Source organism: Thermobia domestica, chromosome 4, assembly GCF_964235325.1.
Source record: "Thermobia domestica chromosome 4, izTheDome1.hap1.1, whole genome shotgun sequence".
Lineage (NCBI taxonomy): Eukaryota > Metazoa > Arthropoda > Insecta > Zygentoma > Lepismatidae > Thermobia > Thermobia domestica.
In genome coordinates this window covers 287,392,521-287,404,631 of record NC_137457.1, presented here as the reverse complement: position 1 = coordinate 287,404,631, position 12,111 = coordinate 287,392,521, and the positions used below count along the sequence as shown (strand labels likewise).

At 37.4% G+C, this 12,111-nt stretch overlaps 1 protein-coding gene across 12 annotated transcripts in view; it reads left to right on the top strand.

Moving 5' to 3' along the window:
* The window catches only part of Dmtn (transmembrane and coiled-coil domain 2 protein Dmtn), a 404,032-nt gene that overhangs the window by 352,604 nt on the left and 39,317 nt on the right, over nucleotides 1-12,111 (top strand). For all 12 annotated transcript variants that reach the window (XM_081756074.1, XM_081756073.1, XM_081756068.1 and 9 more), the window contains 2 exons: nucleotides 2,919-3,130; nucleotides 4,116-4,214. In XM_081756074.1, the coding sequence (XP_081612200.1) occupies nucleotides 2,919-3,130; nucleotides 4,116-4,214 (311 nt within the window). The remainder of the gene's footprint in view (nucleotides 1-2,918; nucleotides 3,131-4,115; nucleotides 4,215-12,111) is intronic.

The following is a 12,111-nucleotide window of genomic DNA, read 5'->3' as shown; positions in this document are numbered from 1 at the left end:
TATTTTATTGTGCTGTTCATTACAAACTACCCCACTCATTTGTTCAAGTTAAGACAAATAACATTTCAAGAGGCTCGGAAGTAATTCTTCAGAACATTCTTAATTGTATTGTCATCTCAAAAATATGTACCTCCAAGCTCATTGGTAAGTAACTTCTGAAAGAACAGACCTCAGTACTGTGCAGACTCAAGTTCTCTATTGCAAAGAGAGCTGAATTAAAATTGACTGACTTCACTCGGTTCTGAAATTGTTTGCACTTACTTTTGCAGGTGAGTATATGTAGTATCCGTAAATGACTCTACAAAAGATGTACAGGGACAAATCAGGGGGAGTCCGGGGATTTTTTTCGTCAGAGGACATGAATTCTAAAGTATTTACAGGAGAAACGCCTCCCTTCAACGGATTCGTAACCCTTTTCTACTGAAAATGTCTAAATTTAGTACTGTCTATCGTTAACAGTGTGTGAAGCTTCAAGTCTACTGTTCTGTTGTGATTCTTGTCACGTAACCAAGTAGTCGTCTTAATCTAATTTGCAATCTAATATACGCCAAGACTTCCCTGGAAGTGAAATTTAATAAGCTATCAAGTTAGAAATCAAAGAAGCACGATCTTCTTCTCTTACGGTTCTTGAGTCGAGCGAAAAGCGAATGAGAGGGTGTTAGATATAGTAGGTGAGAAAAGAACAGTTTTAGATATTATTGAGAAGAGAAGGAGAAACTGGTTGTGACATTGGCTAAGAAGAAACTATCATGAGGAACGTGCTAGAGGATGTGATGCCAGAAAAAAGCAGGGGCAAAGGAGGCTACAATTGATGGATGATACCAAAACAGAGAAATCGTATATGAAGGCAAAGAGGTTAGCGGAAGACCGTGGAGCATGGAAGCTTCTCAGTTGCGGCAAGTGACCTGCCAATAATGGTAGAATACCTATAATGATGATGATGATGATAAATATACCTGATGATGGTCCTTATTAATCCCTTGCACTGAAATGACGAGTTTAGCTCGTCATGGCTTCCCGGTGCCAAATCGCACAATGACGAGCTACACTTGTCATAAAATTTAAAGTACACCCTGTTTCAAAAAGAATATACGTAGTACGAAGAATTATTTTGTCCAAACTATCGATCGCTGCGCCTCAGCTCGGCCATTGGAGAAACGAATACATAGTCTAGTTTATATTAATAGCCGCTAGATGTCAGTTGTCTTTTGTTTTGCTTGGTAACCGTCATATGTTTAAAATGGCTACTCCGCAGCACAAATCATTTTGTGTTCTCGAGTTTGCGAAGTGCAAGTCCGTGATTATAGTGCAAAGACGTTTCAGGTTGAGGTACCAAATTGATCCTCCGAATGGGTGGAACATTCGCAGATGGTATCGACAGTTTGTAGATACAGGATGTATATGTAAAGGAAACAGCCATGGCCTCTCTCGTGTTCCTAAAGAAAATGTTGCACGAATTCAAACTACTTTCCAATGTAGTCCTTCAAAATCAACTCATCGTGCCAGTCGAGAGTTACAAGTGCCGACAACAACAATTTGGCGTGTTTTGAGACGTCGGTTGGTTATGAAGCCGTACAAGTTACAGCTGTTACAAGCTCTGTGTCCTGATGACAAACGCAAACGTGTGGCATTTTGTAACGAGATTCTGGATGCTATTGACAATGATAACACTTTTCCACAACGCATCGTGTTCAGTGATGAAGCGACTTTCCGTGTTAGTGGTCAGGTAAACAAACAAAATGTTCGAATTTGGGGCCTACATAACCCACATGCAATCATTGAATATGTACGAAATTCGCCCAAAGTCAATGTGTTTTGTGCGATATCCCGATCATCTGTTTATGACCCATTCTTCTTCAATGGAAACACGGTTAACAGTCAGCAGTATCTCGCTATGTTACAAAACTGGTTGTTTCCGAGGCTGCACGAAGACAATTTCATTTTCAACAAGACGGGGCACCCTCTCACTGGAGTCGCCAAGTGCTTGAATATCTGAATGAAACTACCGAACTGTTGGATTGGTCGTCAAGGAGCTGGCGACTTATCATGTCTCAGCTGGCCTCCACGGTCACCGGATTTGACAGCCTGTGACTTCTTCCTGTGGGGTTTCGTTAAAGACAAGGTTTATGTACCACCATTCCCACAGAACCTGGAAGAGTTGAAGAACCGGATCTGTACTGTTATAACATCAGTGACGCAGGACACGCTTGCCCGAATATAGGAGGAATTTGAGTATTCATGTGATATTGTTGTGTCGCTGATGGAGAACATATTGAACATCTGTAATTTGAACTTTGAACTGTAATTTGAACTTGAGAGGTTCGTAAATATGTGTGTAAAATTTCATATTCGTATGTCTTAGTTTAATAAATATATGCATTCGAAATACATATATTCTTTTTGAAACAGGATGTATTGTGGCATCACGTAGGGTTACTATATTGATGTTTTGAAAGTTATATAACGATAAATAATCTATAATACACTTTTATAACTTATACTTCAATTATCAGAATTCAGAAAATAAATCGTAGTGGAAGGGGTTTAAGCCTGAACAGATTGGGCTACTTGGGCCACGGTGGCTTAGTGATCCAGCGCTCGCCTCTGGCGCTTGATCCTTGTAGATCTGAGCTCTCGCCAATGGGCCTCTCGTTGGACAAATACTGTGTACTTGGTTTTCTCATGGTTCCCCCGTTTCTTCACACGTTCGTTCTTCCATCATTATCACTTATCTCAAGCACATTATTTACCTTCGCAGCCAAAACCGGCACTACTATGTTGGTCGGGTTTTTCCAGTGCATATAGGACAATGAGGGATAATTGTAAAATATCTTGTATGTAAAATAAATCTATTGTTACATAATTCTGTGATAAGTGACAGGTACTTCACGTGACTTTATAAAATTTGTTATTCAAAGGGAACGGAGACGAAGCATCTGAAGAAGAGAAGACTCACCATGGAAGTGCAACGCTTCCACAGGGTTCCTCACTGAGCAGCGGGCCTCCAGTATCCTCCAGTGCCATAAAGTTCCCTTCGGATGAAGGCTCAGAGTGTAACAGCTCTGTGACAAGTGAAAGTTTGCCTGCTGCCAATGCCACACAACTCTCATCACCGAGACAGCAGACACAGGTAATTACTATTCACTTTCAGCGCTCATTCATAACTTAATATATAAAGATAATTAAATATATTGAGAACGATATTCGGATCATTTTTATTAACTTTTAAGTGTTATCATCCATCTATCAAATATCTACGATACTGCAAAGCGAAAAGGCTTTATCTCATGGTTTCTCGAAAGTGTGCTAAGCGCACCTTATTTTAAGTTAGATTGATTGAATATTGAGTACTAAGTTACGTAGAGCTGCAACCGAATACTGTTATGCCCGATTAGATTATGCACATTCAAGTAGGTAACGCCTAGTTAACGCATCTACTACCTACACCATTATTTTTAGCCTTCTAGACCGGATTTTCTTATCTGTTCAGTCGAATTGCTTCCCAATTGCCTCTCGACACTAGATCAAAATAAATTTCGTCTTGGAGAGGTCTGTTTTGAAATTATGTACAGTTAAAGCAGTTTTGTTTCGTAAGGCATTATATAATAACAATAAGTTGAACGCAATTATATGAAAACTTCAGGAATTGTAGTATGAAAATTTCAAATAAGCATAGACCAGAGAACATCTTGATTAGGTATGCAAAACAATATGAAAATCATAGACTGTCAAAAATAATTATTTAGCAGTATTTTATTTATTTATTTATTTATTAATAATGAAGTACATTGTGCCATGTGGTCCGCGAAGTTTTATATTTTGGTTCAAATATTTCTTCTACGAATTAAGAAAGTATTCATAGAAGGAAGCGTGTGTTGACTTAAATGTTTGTTTCACGTAACAAAAAGTTTCAAATATACATGTTATGTATTTAATTATGTACACGATTTCGAAGATCCATGCCTAAACCAGGAGATGAATTTATCCAGTTCTTGAAAAGTGTTGTAGTTGATATTTAATAATATTTTTTCAATTATTGTAAGACTTTTAAATTCTAAAGCAATGTCGTAAATATTTATACTGTTTGATGTGAATTATTATTATTATTATTTTAGCATATCTCGTCATCCGTGAATATAGAACCATTACTTATTCAGCTCCAAGAGAGAAAGGAGGAATATGAGAGATTGAAAGAAGAAATAGAAACCTTAAAGGTAAAACACACTGTGTGTTTTGCTCTTTTAATACTTTAAATTACAGAAAACATGCCATACAATAATATTATACGTATAATTATGTTAGTTACTAAAATACTATATTAATGATCGGAACTGTAAGAATTGTATTTGAAATTAAATTTCAGGAAGTGGAAATCAGATGGTTGTTCCTCATGGTCGACGCAAAAGATGGTGCAGTGTAGAGATGCAAAAAAGCCGGCTTTTTTGAATTGTTTTTTTTTCACATAAAAAGGCGGCTTTTTTGGGGGGAAAAACGAAAATTTTGAAAATTTTGGCTTTTTTTATTTTCATGATTTTTCTATCTAAATAGCTTTCTTATGGTATACTTTATAGTTAGATAAGATTTCCAGTAGCGTAGCGTTAACTTTTGCAAAGGGGAGACAGCACAGGCGCACCCACGACGGGGGGGGGGGGGGGTTCTGCCGGGTTCCGACATCCCCAAAACTTCTTAAGTCAATATACTTTTATTAATTTTCTTAATAAATTATTGATGTAGAATGAAAATTTGATCTTACATATCATCTGTACTATTTCTCTTATAAAAACAATGTAGTTTCATATTTTTTTCTGAAGATATACGTAGATGAAAGAACTTTACAGTTACTTGTCTTGTCGAGTGCTGAATAACATCCGTTCAATAATACATAGACGTAGTGACTTGGATCCAGGGCCGTAACTTGTGGGGGGCAGGGACCAATTGTCCCAGAGAAGCTCACAAAGAAGCTCCCCGCCGTTCGAGGGAGACCCATTTTAAGACAAAATTTTCTTACTCTATATACGATACGAACATGAAATTATAAATGAAGCATCAAACAGAATCACTACATTACATAAATAATACACCACACAAAAGGAAATAAAACAAAAGAGTCGTGGGCCCATTTTAGTAAAAAAAAGTCTGCTATTAGGGGTCCTAGAGATAATATTTATTCGTATGGCTTTGAGATTTGTCAATATTGTTCCCTTAATTAATTTGTCATGTATGGAACGAGCCCAGAGGTGTAACTAACGGCCCCGCAGACCTTGTCGTACTTGAGGGCCCACAGGCTCCAGGGGGGTCATAAAGAGTAAGAGAAAGTTGGAAAGAAGGGGCCCAAGAATTAGAAAAATAACTTTTCTAGGGGACCCAAATACGCGTATTAGTACTTGCCGCCCAGAAAACTCTAAGTTAGGGGGCGCTGCTTGGATCCCCCAAACCCTGCACCCCTCCGCCATGAATGGAGTTAGGTATTGTCTGCTCGGGCAGACTTTTTGGTCAGTGTCGGACCCGTAGAACACTTTCTACACAAATGTGGAGTTAGCATATAGGTATACATTTTATTTTTTGTACCGTGTGCGTGGGTTTTCTCGGGGTTCTCCCGTTTCCTCCCACTTTCTTCATTCCACCATTTCATTCATTACTCATCATCACCGTCTCCTTTAGCCTAACCGGCATAACCGTGGGACGTAAAACTCAACAATTTCATTTCATTTCATTTTTATTTTTTGTAAAAAAGTTGAGGGCAACTCCGCCCTCCCAACAAAACATTGGGTGCGTGCCTGGTAGATATTATTATTTCTTCTCGAGTTTCGGAACCAAAATTAAGTTGTAGAGTCATGTCTCATACAGCTTCGGTGATGCAAAGGAATATGAAACTCCTAACCAAATTTCGTTATAAAGTGATTTTTGCGAGGTTGCACTACTGTATATAACATATGGAGACTTAATTTTGATCAACAAAGCCCTCAACGATTAAATCAAACAGGCATACCGATATTTATTCATTCTGAAGAATCTCAGTATATACACTGGGTATGTTAAATTGAATTAATAATTTACTTCCTATGTAATATCTTCTTATTTGCTTAGGCTTTGTAAAGTGTGATCTCTGATTCAAAAAGTAAGCTTAGAAATTGGCTGTTTTAAACTAGTTTTCATACGACAACTGGTGCAATAAATCTATATCTAATCATTTAGTTTTCACATAATACATAATTAACACACGTATCCAAATTCACACAAAGTTAGCTAACGATTTTAAAAGCAACACAGAATAGCATACTATAAAACATCTTGCGTTCGCTTTTGCCTTTCGCAGTGTTGATACACTCTAATATTGCGATTAAAAAGAAGCCGAAGCTAAATCGTGGAAGATTTATATGAATTACTGGTATTCATAAAACTTTCAGCAAATTGTTCCGGTAGTTATTAATTTGTTTCTTTTTTTTCTTCTATTTCTTGAAATTTTCTCTGAAATATGATTGAATATCTAAAAAGAAGAGGAAAAAGTGTGTTGGATTTTCAATAGTACAATTGCGCTGAGTGTGTTATCACTGCAGCTGAAACATGTCTCATTGCCAGGTTCTTTCAGCGAGCGAGAACCTCACACAGCCACATGCGCGCGCAACTTTCAAGTAGGAGCTCCACTGACCTGTTCAGCCACGTTGAGACAGACTTCCCGATGTCTCTCTGTGGCCTGTTTGACGGAGACAGAACTTTAATTTCCCAGTTTTGAAAAATAAAATTATTTACAAATTAGATTCTATCACTATTGCTATTAACCAACCTATCACGGACCCTGTTATTTTTGTATTTTTCTACAACATGAAATGTATATTGATTCTTATTAATTAAGAAATTCTAAAATTATGTTCTTTTAATTTGAAAGGGTATACATTGTCTCAGTGTCTCATAGCACTCTACGCCACTGAAGATTTCCAATACCTAAATGCCATATTTTGCTCTGGAATTCACCACCAAGATGGATGGAGCACGTTTTACGAATTAAAGCAAACATAAAGAATGTAGCATTTAAGGGCAATTTTAGAGGTTATTTAACTTTATTTTAACTTTTGAGTTGTCAACATTTTTTCTTCTCTGGATCATTTCAGTTTGTCATCCGTGTTTCATTTCTAAGAGCTTGATCACAAAGGTTGGCTAATTGAGCTGTAAGCTCTAGTTTTTGTAAATAATTGTGAATTGATTCACTGGAAGGGTCACCCTGAAATTTAGGAAAACACTGAATTTCCTTAAGCATGACATTGTTTTTTAATTCCGTATTTTTTCTCTGGCGATTAGTGAAAGTAACATTTTTGTCGCGCTTGCGCCTTCGGTCACATACAACTCTGATTTCTGAATCATCACCTGCACTGTCACTACTACTGGTGTTCTCACATTCCGAGTAAGCCGAATCACTATAGTGCCTATTTCTAACTTGTCTAGGAGTATCTGTTTGTACTCGGGGTTCGAATTCTGACGCCCTATTTTCGGTACTTTCTATTCTCTGAGTGAGCTCTACCATATCACGCCTAATTTCTTTTATGTTCTTATCTATATTTTCGTATTTCGGCGCGACATTCTGCGTTAGATTCAGATTTTACTTTCACATTATAATCTGTGAGTTTCGCTTCTTCATACACCATCTTAATGTCTTTTCCTTGTCTTCCTACGCGTTCGGAAATTTCCTCAATACGGTCATGCATCACATCTAATTTATCGACTGTGTCTATATGTAAACCAACGTAGCGTTCCTTATTAGCCTGACACACATCTCGGGCTGATTCCAACTGACCTTGGAAGGATTGTGTGTATTCGTGTAAACCTCCTAAATGGTTCTGAATTTTACAAACTTTCGTTTCTATTTGTTCTACACGATGACACGTTTCTTCAGTTTATCGCCTAACTTCGACGCTGGTCTGTGTGGCGAGTTCGATTGCCTGTTTAGTACTATGACTGACTTCGTGAAGCTGGTCATGAATCTTAAGTGTTATGCCATCGTATTTTTGTTCGAGGATTTCGTGCCTACGTTTACTTTCGACTTCTACAGTCCTAATGCTCTCCTCTAATCTTTCATTATTTTCTCGACATTCCTTTTGTACAGCGTCTAACTTCTGACCTAACTCACTCTTTAACTCTTTTTCTAATCTATGTAGGTTTTCTTTATTCTCAGCGCGGGTCTCTTTACTTTCTTTCTCTAATCTGTCAAAATTCTCTTTGAATTGAGCAAATCGAGAAATGCATTCATCTTCGTAACCAAATCTACTTCCTGATGTGCCATCTTGGACATAAATAAACTTAAAACGTACGATTAGAATAAAATGAACTATCACAAAAGCATATTATTAAAATCACCTGAAAGAGATTTTTTTTTCAAATTCCTGGTACTAAGCTGGAAGAGAAATGGTATATTAAAATATTGATCTTATGAGTATTCGAGCACCAACGGTCTCGATTCGGGTCGGTAGTTCGGGCGTCATTTATTTGTAACCACCCGGGTGTCAAGTAGGGGTGTTCGAAAGGGCTGAAGACCTATCGAACTTCGGGAGTGAAAATTTATCGAGTTGTCATCCGTTACTCGAAACCGTTCGAGTATTTGAAATTATCGAAATTTCGGGTATTATCGAAATTTCGAGTATTATCGAAGTTTCGGGTATTATCGAAGTTTCGAGTATTATCGAAGTTTCGGGTATTATCGACATTTCGAGTATTATCGAAGTTTCGGGTATTATCAATATTTCGAGTATTATCGAAGTTTCGGGTATTATCGACATTTCGAGTATTATCGAAGTTTCGGGTATTATCGACATTTCGAGTATTATCGAAGTTTCGGGTATTATCGAAATTTCGAGTATTATCGAAGTTTCGGGTATTATCGACATTTCGAGTATTATCGAAGTTTCGGGTATTATCAAAAGTAGTGATGAACAGTTCGGTTTCTTCACCTCTCCAATGATTTCTTCTTGCAGCCAAACTAGTCAAACAACTTTTTTCATCTGATAAGTTATTGCAAAGTTGTATTTGTCGAAATCATATGTAAAATTATTTTTCTGCCTGCCCCGTTATTGGCGCAATCGGCAAAGTGACTATTAGTAGACTACTGTTGTCTTGGATTCCAATTCCATTCGGGTGATGCATGTTTTCTTTTCCTCTTTCTCTCTTCTGACAGACTGCTTAAACCTTGTACATATCTGTGGGGGGAAAAACTTTTCCTTCACTACATTGCTAAGGGAAGAAGTTTTAAAATGAACACTCTGCATATATGTAATACATATTATATACAACTGTGACAACCTCGAATACATCGTTTCTTTCGAATACTCCGATAATCCCGAACTTTTCTAAATATTGAAGCGACTCGACAAATGCGATCATATTGATATATTTCTGTATTTTCTGCTTTCAAACAATTTGAGATTCTCGAACAGTTCGAGTGCCTCGAAGTTGTCTAATGTTTCTTACATTTCGAGTGCCTCGAACACTTCGAGAGTCCCGAACATTTCGGGAGTCTCGAAAGTTCGATAATTCGATAAAATTAAAATTCTTTATCGATGAAACGGTTTTGAAATTTTATCGAATTGTTATCAATTACTCGATTGTCGGAACAGCCCTAGTGTCAAGTCGCTGTCCGGGCTTACATTTATTTGTAACCATTTCAATTCGAGGTCCCTGTTCGGGCGGACATTTATTTGTAACCACTCCGTGTAATCTGGTCGCTGTTCGTGGTTCGTGGTCCTACCAATAAGTATTCTCCTAGGCCTGAACTTACCTGGATAGGACGATGAAGGACCTCTCCAAGAAGGGTTACAAATTGTTTCCAAATCGTTCGTCGGTCTCAATGATGAGATAAGCATTAGGCGCCGAGGGATTCGGGTGTCTCGTCTCGAAAACCTCACGGACGATCAGACGGTCATCCAGACCATTACGCATACAAACATCACTCACACAGACAACGAAAACACACTGGATTAAATAACACTATACTGATTTCTTAGAATACTATGATATATAGAAGAAAAATAGCGAAGAGGAATGAACATAACACTAAACACAGAATATGTATAATAATTTTCATCACTAAAATCACACTTTGCCTTTTTAATGCACTGTAGCCCTTTATATATATATATATATATAAGATTATAATTCAGATTTCACTGCAAATGCTTCTCTCACACCATTGACGCACTGGGGATTAGTACTGGGGAAAAGTTGTCGGGACAATCCCACGTATGAATCCAGTTGCTGCGCCAAACAATCCTGAAGCGTAAAGATGAGTCTTCAGCAAATTAAAAAAAAAAAAAAAAAAGAAAGTAGAATGTTGATGTTGGAGGACGCGTATATAACTGACATGTACGCACAAGGTCTGCGGACCTGGTGGGACTTCACTAGTTGGGGGCTAGCCGTAAGAAAACGTCCTTCGCCGGCTAATAGCTTGTGCCCCTTAACACAGAATCATACTTAATTCCCGACGCAACGTGCGTGGTGGCTGCACACAATACCGGAGTCAAACTTCCCGAGCACCAAAGCTCAAGGTACGAGCCGCAGTGGTTTACTGAAGAGTGTTGGCAGTTCATTCCAAAAACCACTCAGTTAAATCACCTGTGTGCACATGCAAACAGAATACGGAAAATAATTTATGTTAATTTTAGTCAACTGCCCACAATGCACGAAACACTGCGATAACTCGGGCGTGAGAAAGTACAGATAAGAAACTGCAAAAACAACGCGACTGGCGTCACTCTGGTCACTTGAATACCTGTTCTGGTCTAGTCTGCTCTAATCTATTGCAATGTTTCCATAAGCGATTAAAGAAAGCACTTAATTCAGTTCCAAATAACTGCAGAATATATACTGTGCATAATAATAAGTCAGGGAGAACACTGAAATGGTTCGTCACTGACAAATATTCTCACCAGAAAGCAATGTTTTAAATATATATATGAAAAAACAATGAGAGACTTCTTTGTCCAATTGTGTGAGAAAGAAGCAATTCCCACCGAAGAAAAAACTTGTACCCGTCGCAGAATAAAGTATAAATCGGAAATAATAATCACTGTCTTTACGAAATATACAGGGCGTCCACAAAAAGTACTTCTATAACCTGGTGGCGGTTATAATGCAACCTTGAAGATCATTTTACGTAGAGAATCAGTGGCGGATTTAGAAAAGTATTTTGGGAAGGGTTTTTCTTTTTAGTATTTAGTTTTTCTAAAAAGTCCTAATTTTTTATTTGAGGGAAGCTTAAAGTTTGTGAGTAAAGGCATAACTAATAGATATTTCGTTCACTCAGTCATATTTGTTGTGCAGTTGTGTTTGGCTTAAATATATTCCGTAGTTTTTTTTTGGGGGGGGGGGTCCGTAAAGATATGAAGGGTGTGAGGTAAGAACATGGTAACCAACAATGCTGAGTTACGCAGCACCAGATAGAGAGCAGTGCATATCGCTTCGTTTAATCCTTCATGTATAGTCTTACGTGAGAAATCATCTTTCCGACTTTGAAAATGAATTGCGCACCAGAAAACCTCTAATTTTTCAAAATAGTAAAATTGTGGGTTACCATGTTCTTGCCTCATACCTTTCATGTGTTGAATTCCTCTTATTAAAAATTCAGAAACCTTGAGGACTGGGTAAACCATGATGGTTGCTATATAAAACTTGACGGTAGAATTTCAAGAATATACATAACCACCAAAAACAAAGCTCTAGATATGTGACCTTTAAGCGTATCATATAAATGTAAGTATTTCTCTTATGTTTTATTTTAATTTTATTTTGTTTCAAAAAGAAGGTATGGAATATTTTGAAGTAAAAATACTACATACAATTTTACTAGTTATTTGTATTTTTTTTTTTTTTTTTCATAAAGAAGTATTTACTTTCAAGATTGGCTGGTTTACACCAGCTGGTTATAAAAAAAAAAAAAAATGGTTCAAACCAAAAAAATAAAAAGAACGAAAAACGTGAATCGTGTGAACTTCATGGTGACGTTTCCAAATATCAAACTATCTGCATTAGTTTTATCTCCTTTTCACCTTTTAATCAAGGTGTCTTATGTTCAATTCTCGGTCGAACAAACCAAGTAGCAGTTCGGATGTCACTTTAAGGAAAAGTCTT